This window comes from Semicossyphus pulcher, unplaced genomic scaffold (genome assembly GCF_022749685.1).
Source record: "Semicossyphus pulcher isolate SPU_LCO1_2020_fin unplaced genomic scaffold, fSemPul1.0.p SCAF_9, whole genome shotgun sequence".
NCBI classification, from domain to species: Eukaryota; Metazoa; Chordata; class Actinopteri; order Labriformes; family Labridae; genus Semicossyphus; species Semicossyphus pulcher.
In genome coordinates, this window is record NW_027211770.1 from 32,040,325 (window position 1) to 32,056,070 (window position 15,746).

The 15,746-nt window shown below is 43.4% G+C and overlaps 1 protein-coding gene across 1 annotated transcript in view; it reads right to left on the minus strand.

Moving 5' to 3' along the window:
* The window catches only part of LOC138584264 (collagen alpha-6(VI) chain-like), a 30,857-nt gene that overhangs the window by 13,811 nt on the left and 1,300 nt on the right, over nucleotides 1-15,746 (minus strand). The window contains exons 2-16 of the mRNA XM_069656450.1: nucleotides 15,075-15,662; nucleotides 12,773-13,330; nucleotides 11,788-12,402; nucleotides 10,360-10,914; nucleotides 8,534-9,091; nucleotides 7,477-8,055; nucleotides 6,178-6,738; nucleotides 5,705-6,066; nucleotides 4,671-4,749; nucleotides 4,143-4,288; nucleotides 3,067-3,159; nucleotides 2,659-2,712; nucleotides 2,450-2,521; nucleotides 1,505-1,531; nucleotides 915-959 (exon numbers count right to left, since the gene is read on the minus strand). Of these exons, the coding sequence (XP_069512551.1) occupies nucleotides 915-959; nucleotides 1,505-1,531; nucleotides 2,450-2,521; nucleotides 2,659-2,712; nucleotides 3,067-3,159; nucleotides 4,143-4,288; nucleotides 4,671-4,749; nucleotides 5,705-6,066; nucleotides 6,178-6,738; nucleotides 7,477-8,055; nucleotides 8,534-9,091; nucleotides 10,360-10,914; nucleotides 11,788-12,402; nucleotides 12,773-13,330; nucleotides 15,075-15,662 (4,892 nt within the window). The remainder of the gene's footprint in view (nucleotides 1-914; nucleotides 960-1,504; nucleotides 1,532-2,449; nucleotides 2,522-2,658; nucleotides 2,713-3,066; nucleotides 3,160-4,142; nucleotides 4,289-4,670; nucleotides 4,750-5,704; nucleotides 6,067-6,177; nucleotides 6,739-7,476; nucleotides 8,056-8,533; nucleotides 9,092-10,359; nucleotides 10,915-11,787; nucleotides 12,403-12,772; nucleotides 13,331-15,074; nucleotides 15,663-15,746) is intronic.

Below are 15,746 nucleotides of genomic sequence, written 5' to 3' on the forward strand. Positions count from 1 at the left end.
ATGGTGCTCTGATGATGGAGCAGGGATATTAATATAGCACACAATAGGCTTTTCTTTCAACCAGGCTACCTGCATCAGGGCGGATAAGTGCCCAGCGACAGCCTAGCACCTGCAGGCTTTATTTATTCTGTCCATTTGCTATTTTCTTTAAAAAACCTTTTTTACATGTTTCCTTTTATTTGTGTGATTTGATGAAAACTGTAAGCGGCCAAAGAAACAATATTTGAGTTCCCTTTATTGTAGAAGAGGCATTTGTGTTTATAGAAAAGGCTTTTTGTTTTATACTTTGATGTGATTGGGACCTTCGTTCTGATGAGCCGAGATCTGGGGATCAGTACCGCCACAATTTCTTTGTGCATCTTCAAATGTTTCATATCTGTAGAATCTATTTAACCTAAACTAAACGGTTATATAAAACAATAAAGCATAATAATTAATACAATTGAAATTGTGTCATGAATGTCTCTGACTGTAGAAACAAGAGGAAAATATTTCTTCAGTCTGCAGACATGATTTGTAATATTTACATTCTTATGAGTCGAGTGTCGCGAACTTTGACCTGCAGTAGAAAAACAGTGTCCACACTGTTTCTTATTGTGATGTCATTTCTTTATATGCGTAACCCTGAAATCTGTACAACCTACGGTGATGTAATTTATGCTCAGCTTATGGTTTTTAACATAGACCCTTTTAATGTAGCGTAACGACGTCGTCAATGATCTTCAGTCTGATCATTCTGCTGCAAAAATCCATCGTTTTCTTGAAACAGATTTAAACAGGGCGAAGTAAAAATGAGAGCCTGTTGCTGCCTGTTACATTTCCAAAGGTTTAAAACCGGATTAAAACGATGACATATTTAAAAACAGGATAACTTCAGGTCTTCTTCCCTAAATAAGTTGTTTGGATGTTCCTACCTGCTCTCCGTTAACTCCGTCCAGGCCGTCTTCTCCGTTCTCACCCTGCAGCGGTGGAAGAACACCAACTGTCACATCTTAAAAATCAATCAATCAATTTATATTTATGTAGCACCACATCATAACCAAAGTGATCTCACTTTACAAACAGGTCCAGAGCGCACTCTTTGTTCTTCACAGAGACTCACCATGAATCCACCGTGACACAGAAACACTTCCTTTAACAGGCAGAACCAGACTCATGCTGCTCCTTTCTTTCCTCTGCCCTTCCATCCTCCCCCTATCACTCTGTTCTTATCTTCCTTCCCTGCTCTCCCTCTCTTCTTTCCTTCCTCCTTCCTTTATTACTCTTCCCTCGTTCCTTTCTTATTTCTGACCTTCTCCCCCTCCGCACTCCTCTCTTTCCCACTTTCCTTTCCAATATCCTTCCCTCCCTCCCTCGTGCTAACCTTCCTTCCTACCTTTTCTTTCTTTTCAACTGCTCCCTCCCTCCTTCCCTCCTTCCTTTCCTGCCTTCCTTGTCTCCTCTCACCTCAACATTGCTGAAGCTGACTTTTGATTTTTCCCTCCAGCCGTCCTGAGTGACTCACCGTGATGCCCGACACTCCTCTGTAGCCCTGCAGACACAAACACAGTGTTTACACATCTGCTTTCTGAACATGGTGCAGCAGCACTTTCATACCCATGAAGCTGTACATGGAAGATGACACTGTCCCTGTAACTTATAATATTTTATTGCATTAATGTAAGCAGTGGTAGGAGTACTGGGAGCAGTTATAGACAGGGCAGACACTGGTTCTTCACTCGCTGGGTTTACGTCGTCGACGGTATGAATAATGCTCACATTAGATTGTGTTTACACGGGGTGCGCTCCATTAGGATCTGGTGTTTACATGCGGCGACGCATTTAATCTGAACAACTGTGTGACATGCACATTATGCATTCGGTTCGGCGCGTCTCTATCAGCCCTACATGGAGATCGAACGTCTGTTCGGCGCAGTAGCTGCCACAGCGTGACACCAGCGTATGCTTACTTTTCTTCTGTCTCGTGTCCAATAATATTCGCGTCTCTTAATGTTGGAATTAAAACCAGCTCTCCGAGGTTTCCCAGTTGAACTTGGAAACGTACATCACCAGGCATTTACGTCATGACGGAGGGCATGCGCAGAAGAACGCAGTCGGGAGGTGATCTAACTTTTCAGTCAGTTTGGGCCTTTTTACTCTGACTGAGGCTGTAATATGGAGCATCTTTATTCGGCTTTTAATCGATTACAATCAGAATATTAGACTCCATGTAAACCCAGCTACTGTTTCCTTTTCCTACATTTATGTAGACAAATATAAACATGTTTTTATCTCCATAAATCCATATTTGTTAATTCATAAAAACATGCCAAAGTAAGAACTTTTAAAGAACTTTTCATTGGCATTAATAAACTAAATTTCCTCCGCTCAGTACGGCACCTGAACGAAGGACCGAAGCTGCTGCTACTTTGATCACTACTGCTACTTAAAGTGTTGATCTGTACTGTACCTTCTGTCCTCTGGGTCCAGGACAGCCCAGGGGGCCATGAGGTCCACTTGGTCCAGAAGGCCCTCGCTCGCCCTGCAACATCCAAACAAAGCCAGATTTCATCTTAAATCAAAGGCATAGTTCTGCTCAACAGTCTATTTCCTGCTTCTTTAAGAGTGTAAAACATCAGGGTAACACTGTGTGGATTATCTGAAAGAAGAAGCACTTACAGCGAGTCCCTGGTCCCCTGGGAAGCCTGTGTGACCCTTCTGCCCAGACTGACCCTGTTAATCCAACACACACAACAGCATCAGAGGCAGGAGCATTAAAAGAAACTTTCATAGGTCAATAGGCAGATGGTTTTCTGTCTGTCTATCGTCTGCAACTGTATCTAATCAACCAATGTCCCTGAGAGTGAAAAAGGTTGACCTTTGACATCCTGTACTGTTTTATTTAAACTACTGTGGAGCAGTCCTGGATAAATTTCCCCACCTAGTAAACAAAAGTATATCAAAACTTACTGTATCGTATCGTATTATTACTTCCTGAAACACAAAATATCACGCACCAGAGCAGAAGTGAAAATAATCTCGGCTCAGGTAAGTCTTATCACCACATGTACGTTTAAAAGACCTTACCTTTGTCCCCAGAAGGCCTGGAGGGCCACGGTTGCCTTCATGTCCAGAACATTTGCACATAATGTGGCAGCATTCCCTGTTTAACGCAGTGTCCTGCAGAGAGAGAGGTAAATAAATTAAACAGAGTAAGCAACTTATCTGAGAAGCATTTTGTAATTTCTCTTCACATCCCAGAAATGATCAATCAATCAGATGCTCTAAGGAGGATGAGGTCCAAACACCAAACCAGCGTATCACCATTAATGCTGCCAAAGAGAATTCTCCAGCCAACACATGCAGGTTTGAGTCCACGACAACAAGCCATTCACATGACGAACTGAACTGTCTTGGTTTGTGTGACAGAACACAGGCGATCAGTAGTGATGGTCTCATAACAACCTCTATTGGGATAAATAACGGGGTTCCACAAGGTCCGATACTGGGTCCTTTATTATTCCATTTTTGTCCATTCTTATGCGGGTGACACAGTCCTCTATGCTTCTGGCTCCTCCACAGCTAAGGCTTCATAAAGATTACTTTAAAGTCTTCAGGCTTTATAAACAATGTCAAGCTTTTACTGAACGCTGACGAGACAAATGTTTTAAAGACAATTAGGTAAGACAAGTTTTAGAATTGCCCTCAGAGTTAGCTTTAGCAGCAGCCTAGAAACAAGCTGTAATCCTAGAGGATGCCCAATCAAAGGAGTCCATTAAAAGAGCTTGTTTTCGCCAGTCAGATTTTTATTCCAAAAATCTTTTCTCATCAGGAAGTCCATGGGCGGGTCCATGACAGAAGACTTTCACCTTGCCTTGCAGAACATTTTGACTCGGTCAGAACATATGTTTTAAACTAGTGTTGAGGCAGAGAGAGGCCTTGATGCTGTTTGACTTGTGGTTAGAAGTAACATGACAGGGGCGCTGGTTCAGACCAGTTGGTAGAGCAGGCGCCCCATGTACAGAGACTACAGTCCTCGCCGCACCGTTCGCATGTTCGACTCCCAGTCTGATGATCATTCATTGCATGTCATCCCCCGCTCTCTGCTCCCCACATTACCTGTCTCTCTTCAGCTGTCCTATCGAATAAAGTGACTTACTTACCATCTGTTTGAGGATGGTGCTGCCGACACTCGGCATGCCGATGCTGAGAGGGAGCTGGTAGCCGTATCCTCGGCCAAACTCCACCATCTGCAGCTGGGCGGGGTCACGCGCTCCCTCCAGAGCCACAACCAGCAGAGCGCTGACCCCTGCAGACACATACACACACACAGTCCCATAGGGCAGGTGGATTTCAATACAGTAACAGGGTTAGGTTAGTGCTTGACTAAAAGTTATTTTGATGTGCTTGATTTCAGGGATGAGCAGATTCTCAGGATAAGGATGAACAGTAATCTAACCATTTTTTATACGTATAGGAAACCTGATTCTTATTTGATCCTCTGATTGTTACTAGAGTAACGTGCTTCACATAGTAACTCATTCATAAGAGGGATGGGAGCGAGGAGAAATGGAATTGTATATGAGAGGCAGCGTGTCGCTAAGGAGATGGATGAAACAATAGAGCAAAGGGAAAACCAAGAAGAAGACAGAATGGAAGAAACAGAATCATAAAGAACTCTCCGTTGTTACCAGACTGTCGCAGCAGGTCTGATTCATGTTCCAGTTTCATCACGTCTTCATCGAGTCCGTCTGAGAAGATCACCAGCACCTGGAGGGAGAGATGCATCTCATGTTGAGGTGTTTGAGAGCAATTGATTCCTTTGGGCTCGGAGCTGACTACAGGACTTTTATAATCCCAAACGTCATTGTGCTTTTAGTGGTGTCGTCCTCCAACAGGGACTGACGAAAGCACTGACGCCTCGCACTTGTACTGAAATAGAAGTCAGTCCACAGACTGCTCTGAATAGAGCTCAAACAATACTGCTCAGGATGACCTGGCACGAACTCAGTGCTTCCAGTAAAGATAGTATCAATAGCCAAAAGTGTCATTCACACGCTCACAGAGGTTGACGTCAAATGAAGGGCTATAACCAGATGAGGAAATGAAGAGTCTGTCAGTCTGTCTGATGATGTGAGAGATGTGAGGTGGTTGAACTGTGTATTGCATCTTCAATAAACCCGCAAAGGCTGCAGTTATGATCCTGTGTTAAGTCTCGTTATCATCATTTGTCATCGAGAAAATCTCCTGATCTGAATCAGGGATAAATTGTACCTGAGCTCCAGAAGCAAGTTCAACATACCCAGGCTTTCTTTGGGTAAACTGGCTCAACAAAGCCTGAAGCACCAGGTAGAGGTAACAGGTATCACAAAGGTGGTTTTGAGCTTTCTCTGTTAACTCAGGCTCTGTGTGCGCTCACAGAAAAAGGGGCATTTTACGCATTATTTGACGCTTCTTCCGCACATAAAGGAGCGCTCATCGACTGTCTGCTTCAGTCAGACTGAGGCTCAAGGCTCAACAGACCCGGCTAAGCCTCTAATCTCACTTCATAGTACACCCCTCTGTTGTCTGAGACCAGCTGTCTTTTGCTCTTGCACCACCAGGAGGTTCATCATCGTGCTTTTGAGAAATATTTTAACAAATATTGAAAGCATTAGCATATAATGTTATACAAACATAGATGCCCCTCTTAAGATAATTGTGGTGACACTTGGACTTCTCTTACCTTGACACTAGCCTTGGACTCAGCTTTGAACCTTGCCTTGAAGGAGTTCAGCAGGGCAGAGTTGAAGTAAGTGGGCTCTGCCAAATTGAAGCTCATGACGTTCCTCACTTCGTCCTCACTGTAGGCTTCAAAATTTGTGTCGTACAGCGAACGTCCATTACCACCAAACACTTGGAAGGCAATTCTGGTCTTGATTAATGCAGATTGGACGCAGCACAAGCCTTGCATCGAGGAGATGTAATGAGTAATCTCAGGTAGGAAGGTCTGGAGCTTGGTGTGGCCGCTGATCAGACTCTCACCAGCTGCTCTGGTTCTTCGGGAAATATCAAATCCAATGGCGATATCAATGGTGCAGCCTGAGTCTAAGGAAGATATGTATTTATATTAAGCTATCGCAGAGGCAGAAGTATTATGGAAGAGATAAGAATGAAGTGGAGACAGACAGAGAGGCAAAGTGACACTTTTCAACTTACCGGGGTCAGGGGAGTCGCAGATAGTGTTGACTAACTTTTGCTTTATTTCCTTTAAGCTGTCAAAGTCCTGCACACTGAACAGCCTCTCATCTGTGCCAGTGATGTCCAGGAGCTGCGTCTGCTTGACATTTCCGATGCCGATGGCAAAGACTTCAACCCCAAAATTCCTAAGATTTTTGGCTGGATCCTTAACTTCATCCTGAGAGTCGCCATCTGTTATCAGAACCAGCTTCTTGGGGATCTCTCTACGGCAGCCCTGTGACACCTCAAAGTATTTCTTGATGCGATTCAAGGCCTTTCCAATGAGGGTGTCTCCTGTGCCCCAGTGCAATTTGCTCATGTGTGTCATCACTTCCTCCTTCTCGAAGTACTTGTTGAGATAAAATTCATCTTGAAAATTGTGGCTGAACTGTGCAAGTCCAACATGTACAGCCTCTTCACTAACTTCAAAGCTGCTGATTAGTTCTGCTGTAAAGTTTATCAGGATTTTGTAATTGTTGTCCCCGATGCTGGTGGACTGATCAAGTAGGAAGACCAGGTCCGCCTTCTTGTGCACGCAATCTGCCAAAGCAAAGCAAGAGAAAGGCATTTGTACAAACTACTTATAAATATAGCATGTAGCATCATTTACGTTTGACTGCACCACACGTCTAATTTTATGTTCGTCACACAATCGGGAAGGGAGCTAAATTCTTGCCCGTCTCAGAGACCGGCAGTGGAAACTCTGGATTGGTCCTTGGGCCTGGTGGTGTTTATGTGAATTATTTCTAAAATGTAGAGCTTTGATTCCTCAGTTTTGCTATTCAAAAGCCCCTGAAAAACGTCACCTTGATTCCTTTTGTCCTGTTCGTCTGGAGACCGTTTAAAATTAAAGGTTTTGCTCTTGGACGGAGATTTGTGGATATACCTGAGGTTTTACCTTTTCATCAAATTATTGCTTTTTGGACTTCATGGAATCAAGTAATGGTAATTAACAACCACGTTTAAGTGTGAGTTGACAAATTAAATCTTGCAGTGAAAGAAAGTTCAGTAATTATAGGACACTATGAACTGTTGTAACTGCAAAGCTGTAGAACCACAGTGCCACAACACCGTCTTATTGGCAAGATAAAATCTGTTGTAAATCGGCTTTTGATCATCTCATGTTATTTTGCACATTCGTAGTCTTTCCCTGTTTATTTTTAGGATTGTTATTACTATTATTGTAATATATTGCTGTTGTTGTGGTGTTATGTGAAGCACTTTGTGACTTTGCTCTGTGAAAGGTCCTAAAAAAACAAAAAGACGTTTTATTCTTACCTGGCTCAGCGGAGCTGCAGAGGCCAGTAGAAATATTCTTGTGCAGAACGTCTAAACCATCAAAATCGTCCACGTAGAAAACTTTGGATTCGTCATCACCAGCCATGATGAGCAACTGATCCATGGATACGTTTTTAATTCCAATACTGAAGACGGTGATCCCATTACTTCGCAGTTTATCCGATGTATTCTTCAGGGTCCCATTGTCGTGGGCATCCCCATCTGTGATCACCATGAGAAACTGAGGCACCTTCAGAGCTTTCCGGCCGCCACGATCAGCGTTAAAGAACGGTAGTGAGTAATTCATGGCCTTGCTTGTGTAGGTGTCATTATTTGGTTGCTTCACATCTGCTATTGCTTTAAGAATCTGGCGTTTGGAGAAGTGGGTTTTTAGAGTAAAAATAGACGTTGGGTAATATGAGTAGACAATGAGCCCAAAACGAGTGTTGTCTTCGCCAACAATGGTTTTGTTAACTATTGACCCCATAAACTTCTGCATGCGCTCAAAATCTTTTTCATGTATGCTGCTGGACCCGTCAAGCAGGAAAATAATGTCAGCACTCTTTGTCTTCTTACAATCTGTTTGAAAAGAAACAAGACAAGAGAACAAGGAAAGGTCAGCTGGGAAGGTGAAGAACCGATTGATTCTTATCATGTCCTCAGTCAGTAACTTAAAAGATCACTCGAATATCTGAGGAAATACAAGCCTGCTGTCAAATCAAAAGTTAGATGACAAGAAAAAATTAACCTGTGTAGGTTCAGCTCACAGATATATATAGGATGTTGTTAGTTAAGACAAAGCCCGGGCGGACTGGGTACAGTTTCGGGAAACAAATATTATGATATAAATGTGACTTGTCCATTAGTGTTCAGTTCCATCACTCTGGAACTGTAAAGACCTTTAGCCCGAGTTGACTTTTGATTGGAGGACATTTCTTTATGGTGCTGCCGAGGTATTTCACTGACCAGTCAAAGACAAAATGCCTTCAGCCAAGACTACTCCCAGCCTGGGATAAAAACAAACCTAGTGGTCCTATTAGTCTCATACTGCTCTTACCTTTTCCTGGATCGCAAAGCTTCAAGGGAATCTCATTCTCCAGGTCCGTCAGTGCATCAAAGTCCCTCTCATCAAACACACTGCCTGTTGGGCCGCTGATCTCGCGCAGCTGGTGGAGGTTGGCGTTCAACACTCCAATGGTGATTACTTCCACACCCTGGTGCCTCAGAGCTGCAGCAGGGCCCTTCACCTCGTCTTGGCTATCGCCATCTGTTATCAGTACTAGCCACTGCTCCAGGTTAGGATACCTTCCTCTGCTTGCATCAAAATATTTGGACAACTCTGTGATGGCCTCTCCTGTGCGCCTGCCGCCATTCATTTGTTGCATGTTGTTGATGGCTTGTGACACTTCCTCTTTGCTGTTGTAGCGGTTCAGGGGAAGATTCAGTTCACGGTTGGTGCTGAACTGCATGACACCAACATGCACCTCATCCTGGCCAAAGGCGGACTTGCTGATGACAGATTTCATGAAGTCTTTCATTTTCTGGTACTCTTCAGGATCGATGCTCTGAGAGCTGTCTATTAAGAAGAAGATGTCGCCTGGTATGTCTTTGCAAGCTGTGGACACAAAACTGAGGAATGTTAACGTGGTGTTCCTCTTCATCACTTTTCCTTGCTTCAACTGAATACACACAAACAGAAACGTACATTCACAGTAGGTTGTCTATGTTGCTAGCTAGCTAGCTAACAGGTTCACAGTCAGTATACTGTATGCTCGGAGTGAAAGAAGTTAATTTCGCAGCATTGTAATGCAAATTTGTTTTAAGTTCATCCTAAACACGCTTTAAAAAACAAGGTCAAGTTCCACTGAAACAGCTTGCAGAGTGAGAACATTTACATGCTTCCTGTAAAGGCAGGAACAGGAAGTTAGCACTGAATGTTTCAGTAATGAGGCACAACTGCTAGCTAGCTTATAGCTCCTTATTGGACACAAGTATACACCCTGAGTGCAGGAAAAGTCATCAACATTTTATGTTTTTCAGGAAATTAAATTAAATACCATTAAGAAGACCTGCAGTGTCTTTTTAGTCATTGCTGAGACCAACAATGAGTATAGATAACAATAACAATGTCATAGGAGCTTTAAGCTGTTCCACTAGCTTCTAAGAGTTGTTACAATCACATTGGTGTTTGATTCTCATCAGTCTTATGAAACAAATTAACTTGTTCCCCATTTCCTATCCATATTCTGAGATCGATTAAACTGCAAACAGGACCTGAAGGTGAAAGCTTTTAGATCAAAGTAAAACAGGGGTCAGAGGGGACAGGAAATGTGTCAGACAGAAGCATAAATACTGTACTCACATCCTCGTTGGTGGGTTTCATTTATATTCATTATATTTACTAGCAGTCCCTTCTAGCTCCCCTTAAGGCCTGTGTCAATGCAGGTTTTCTTCTGAGCTGCAGCATCTTTTTAAAATGTTTCCCAATGAGGAGAAAGCTTCTGGAGGACGAACCACAGCGCTCAGTGTCTTTTCTCAGAGTGCTCTGACTTTTAGGTACGGCCAATCCAAGCTGTTCTAGTCTTAAATCTTTGAACTTTTCACAAAGGTGCTTCTGCCATCGCTGCTGCATTTTGGTTTTTCAGTCTAAAAGCCCTTTTAGACGCAAATCAAGTATAACGTGCTGAACTGAAACCAGATATTCTGGGTTCTTGTCTAGAAAAAAGAAAACCTTATTTTAAAATACCTTTACATTTGTTCTATTGCAAAGTGCTATTAAAATACAACCTTTAAATATGTCCTAAGGGCCCGTGTCTACATAGCTTTTTTTTCAGGGAATATCTCGACAACCGCCTTTGTGGAACAAATGTGAGTTTTCCTTACCCTCTCGAGAACAGATGTCTTTGAGGATTTTATCCTTAATGGGACTCAGAGCATCAAAATTATTGACAGAGAAAGTCCTCTTAGGGTCTCCGGCGATCTCTTGCAGCTCAGTCTCATCTGAATTCGCCACCCCGATGGCGTAGGTAATGACTCCCTGCGCCCTCAGTTCCTCTGCAGGTATCAACACCTTATCAGCTGATTCTCCGTCAGTGATTACAATCAGGTACTCTGGGACTTCGTGACCACGAGTGGCTCTCTTAAAGAGGGGTCCCATGTATGACAGTGCTTGTCCTGTATTTGTTCCACCTCCTCTGTGTATAATACCCCGCACAGCTTTCTCCAGTTTAGCAGCATCTGAGTGTGTTGTAAGGTCGTATTCCAGCGTTTGCGAATCTGAATATTTCACAAGCCCCATGCGGACATGTTGAGGCCCGATTTGGAAGGTACGAATGAACTCGATGAGGAAGTTCCTCATGTCAGTGAAGTCCTCATTTTGAATGCTTCCTGAGTCATCCATCAGGATGAATATGTCTGCTTCCTCCTTTTGTACACACGCTGAAGAGGAAAGACAAATACAAGAGTATAAATGAGAACCTGCTTCATTTAAAGAACAGCTACACAATTTACATCAGCACAGCACAAGCAAACATTTCAGCTGGGATGGACAGCCTGTCGGTCCATGATCTTTTATTTTTCTACTATTGGTCCTATTTTATATTTCAGAGTTTCCTCGCAGTGTTGATAAGCCAATGTTCATGTCGACAAATCAATCAAAATCAAAGCTTCAAGTTCAATTAAATTAAGCTGTTGTTAAATTTGAATTATTACATTTGACTTTCGTGGATCCTCCAAACTATTTCACGCACACTGTCATGGCCTGACATCCCATCGAGTGTAGTTCAAAGTTTATAGACGTCATCAAAGTGTTTCTAGGGGCGGGGCCTCTGCAATGACTGTACGAAAACACAACATTATAACTTTGTTCAAGCATTTAAGAAAAATCGGATCAAATATTATGGCTAAAATGCTTTCTGGTTTTCCCTCTGCTGTCCTGTCTCAACTCTGCCTGAACTCTTGTTGATCAACAGAATTTCCTGATGGACATATTGTTTACTTGTTGCAGTTAGCTAGTTGGCTCTGTCAGAGCCTGAACTGGAAGATCAAAGCACTGGTGGAGTGTTAGCGTTCACAATGCTAGCACAGGAGATTTGGACTGCCAATTGGAGGTTTTCAAGCTTGGGGTTTCCATGGTAACGCTTTACATCTGACTATTAGTCAAAAACACACATGATCTGTTCAAGAAAGAACATTACCAGAAAACCAGTTTAAATCACTTGAGAGGGGCTTTATACATTGGTGTTCAGTGTTTATAGAGGTAATTAATATTCACGTAACCAAAGAGATTATTTTTAAAAAAAAGGTTCAAACCTTCTTTGGTGTCTCTTCCGCCCGTGCTGACTTCAGTTGCTCTACGAATGATGTTATTGCACAGGATTTTCTGCAGGCCCTGCTTCAGGTGCGTCAGTTTGGTGAAACTGTTCTCAATAAAAACATGCCTATTGTAGGGCTGAGACGCCATCTCCTCCAGTTCCTTCTTAATGGCGTTTTTGATCCCTACGGTGTAAATGGAAACACCGGCTCGGCGGAGAGCGAGTGCGGCCTCCCTCACAGCATCCTGGGATTTACCATCAGTGATCACCATCGCCACCTTCACGACATCCTTTCGGCTGCCCCTTTCCTTAATGAATACTTTCTCCCGAGTAAAGTTAAGGGCCGCTCCGGTGTGTGTGTTGCCTCCATTGTAAGGCAGGAGCTTGATGAACTGCAGGAGTTCAGCCTTGTCATGGAACGTGTCCAGGTAGACCTGTGCTCTGGCCCTTACGTTGTATGTTACAATGCCTACTCGAACTTTAATCGGACTAACATCCAGGCGGCTCACAATCGAGTGAAGGAAATTTCGCACCAGCTGGAAGTTTTCAGGGCCAATGCTTGTTGATTCATCAACGATGAACACAACGTCAGCCTCATTGGCACCTTTGCATTCTGTGAACAGAGTGAAATGGTGAACGTGAGCATTTGTTACTTAATCATTTAAATATGTATGAACATTAAATATATTTCTTCAGTATTAAATATGTAGGACTTTAAAATGCTGCTTTGTGAGCTACTTCTTGACTGTGAAAACAAAATAGGTTCATGTAGCACGATACTCTCGCCGTGCTGTAGCTTGGCTTTCTTAATGACTCAGGAGGTTACTTAACATAATGTAGAGAAGCTGGTAGCTTAGCTCACTACACTTGACAAGTAGCTTACCCAACACTGGTTTTAACAGTATTCAGTTATAACATATGTTATAACAGTTCAAAATTTAAGTTGGTCAGTGCAAAAATAAATGAAACATGATTGTTCTCACCTGCAGTAATGTACTCCAGTCTTTCAGTCCGAAAGATGTCATCCAAATGACTTAATCCTATGTCACCAAATGAGTAGAAAGGACTGGCAAATAATTCTATTGCATCTATCCGTTCACCCGCGGACAGCCCAATAATCGTTATCCCCTCTGCTTGGATCGTCTTAGCCCCATTCGACACAAGGTCATCTGGTTCTTTTCCAGCCACAACAACCAGGAACTGACGGTAGCCTTTGTATGCACGGCTCCCCGCATCCTTGCTGAAAAACTTTGTGTTGGCACTCTTCATAGCACTGCCAAGGTTACGTGGTTGGTTGCGTTTAGGTGCCAGGCGGAATTTCTTAACACGCTCCAAGGTCTCTTCTTTAGTTTGAAAAGCTTTGAGAAGGAATTCAACTTTGAGTTGTTCCCCGTACTGGGCCAAACCAATGCGGTGGGCGGACGCTCCTACATTCAGTCGAGTGATCAATTTGATAAGTTCAGATCTGAACCCCAGGAACTGTCCTTGAACTATGCCACTGTCCACCAAGAAGACGATATCAGCGAACGTTTCCATATACGCTGGGAGAACACAGCAACAAAAAGTAAAGTTCACTCTGATTATCGGACAAATATATAGTCAGTATGAGCCAAACAAAGTGCATTGGATTGTTAAAGTTTATACATCCACATTTCCTGTGTGACAGCCCTGAATTCTAGAAGTGTAGACCCTTCGCTTAGGCCCTCCCCCCTTGGTTACTGTTGCTATGCCTGTCAAGTTTTCGCACCGGCATGTAAATATAATGGTGTTTTCAACTATAAAAGTGAGAGATGTTCATTGGGAAGTAACAGCAAACGGCAAAAGCTCACCGGTCCCAATGCAAGCGTCAGGATATTGCTCCCATATCATGGGCTTGATCCATACACTTGATCTCCTAAAGGCACAACAGGAAAGCCCAACAACATCCTGTACAAGTTTGCCAGAACAATGGCACAAAATAAGGGGTGGTAAAATAAAGGCAGTGCCGATATCACCAATGGTGGTAGACTATAGACAGTTGACTGTCTTCCACAATTTTGAATCCCTGTCCGACATCTCTCCTCTCGAGTTTTTGGCTTCTGAAAAGTGAAAAATACAACACCTCTCTCTAAGCCTTGAAGATATCATTGGGACTGCAGATTCCATATGCCCCGTTTCTGCATTTCTACCTGTTCTGAAAGCCTGACAGGCCTCCCGCGCCTAGTTACGGTTGCTAACATAGGATTAGACAGTGGCTGTTCAAGGGAGGGTCTTAGTGAAGGGTCAATTGGTTGTGGACTACCTTTCAGGCAATGCAACACCACAGATACCTTTTGGGTGTGTGCACCTGAGGATGTGAAAGTTGGAGCTTTGCTTAATCTCCCGGCCCATCCTGCTCATATAATTCAAAATCGATTGCCAAGAGCTGAGAGTTTATGTAGCACTTTTAATGGAAACTGACTGTCTTAAGATTTGGTCAGACCAAACGTGAAGCTTTTTGTGCAACGAGTGTACATACGAAGTCAATGCCCAGACTCAATTCATCCGAATAAGTAAATGACGCCAATTCAAGTAATAGTGTGAACTGAGCCAAAGATTTGCTTGACTGTGTGTCGTGAAAGCCTTTCAACGTTAACATTTTCCTGACATCCTTCGATTGCATCAGAAATGGTTGATAGGACTTCCAATCAAAAACCATTTCTGAGTTGTTTTCCAACCTGAGAAAGCAATATTTTTACTTACTTTGGGTTTGCAGAGCCTGACCGAGCCAACAGGATATCAAACTGGACCCTGGTCAGCCTCAAGCTGGAAGTGGCAGTAAAGTAAAAACAATATTGAATGGAATGGCCTAAAGACGCTTTGAGCAAGAGAGGAGATTGAACGATCAGCTCCTTGAGCAGGAACCGGAATTCTGACTACTCCACTCCATTCACATGCTCTGGTGCACACAGTTATTCCCCTTTGAATGGTTCATCATGTGTTGCCTCTCTGTATGACAGTAAGCTGGCCGTTCTGCCTTTGAGCCAGCCATTTGGAAAGGGCACACTTGGCCTTGGACATGTAGCCCTATTAGGAGCTAGTTTATCCAAAGCAAACTGACTTCTAATGTCAATACACAAAGCCATACACATGTATTCCTTCTTTCAAGTATGATGTCATCCCAATAGACAAACCCTTTTTGGGAGCCACAGATGCTTTCCGCTTTGAGCATCTGAAACATTGGGTCATTGTCATTTCTTGGATGGAAGTTATTTAAATGTTTTATTGCAGAGTTTAAAAAATGACAACTCTACTATCTTGCCTTACCTTTAGACTGTTCTATCACAGAGATGCACACAGTCTTCAGCAGATCCTCTTTCAGCTTCTGCAGGAGCTGGTAGCTATTGGTGTCGAGGACGTAGCGCTCAGGGGGCCAGTTAGCGATGGACATGAGCTGCCTCTGCTCGACTTGTCCCACCCCGATGCCAAACACAATGACTCCGTGCTTCCTCAGTTTACGTGCTGGTACCACTACATCATCAGCTGATTCCCCGTCTGTGATGACCACAGCGATCTGAGGAACCCGTTGACTGGCTCGGCTGCCCGCCTCTTTGGTGAAGTACTGCGTCAGGAGGAAGTTCATGGCCTTTCCCGTTTCTGTGCCTCCTTTTCGGTAGGAAATTCTTTCCAATTCGGCCAGCAGGGAATTCTTGTCCATGTGATCCTTCAGCAGGAACTCCTGGTAAGGTTCATTACTGTACTGAGCCAAGCCAATTCGAACTTTGTCAGGGCCGATGTTGAGGGCTTCGATGATGTTGCGGAGAAAAATTTTGACCTCTTGAAAGCTTCTATAGCCAATGCTGGAGGAGCCATCGACTAAAAAGACGATGTCGGCCACTGTGGCATTTTCACACTCTGGATGGGGGAAGCAAAAGTACACATATTCTTTACTCAAGTTGAAGTACAGATACGAGTGTAGAACGAGTGTAGAAAGTAATG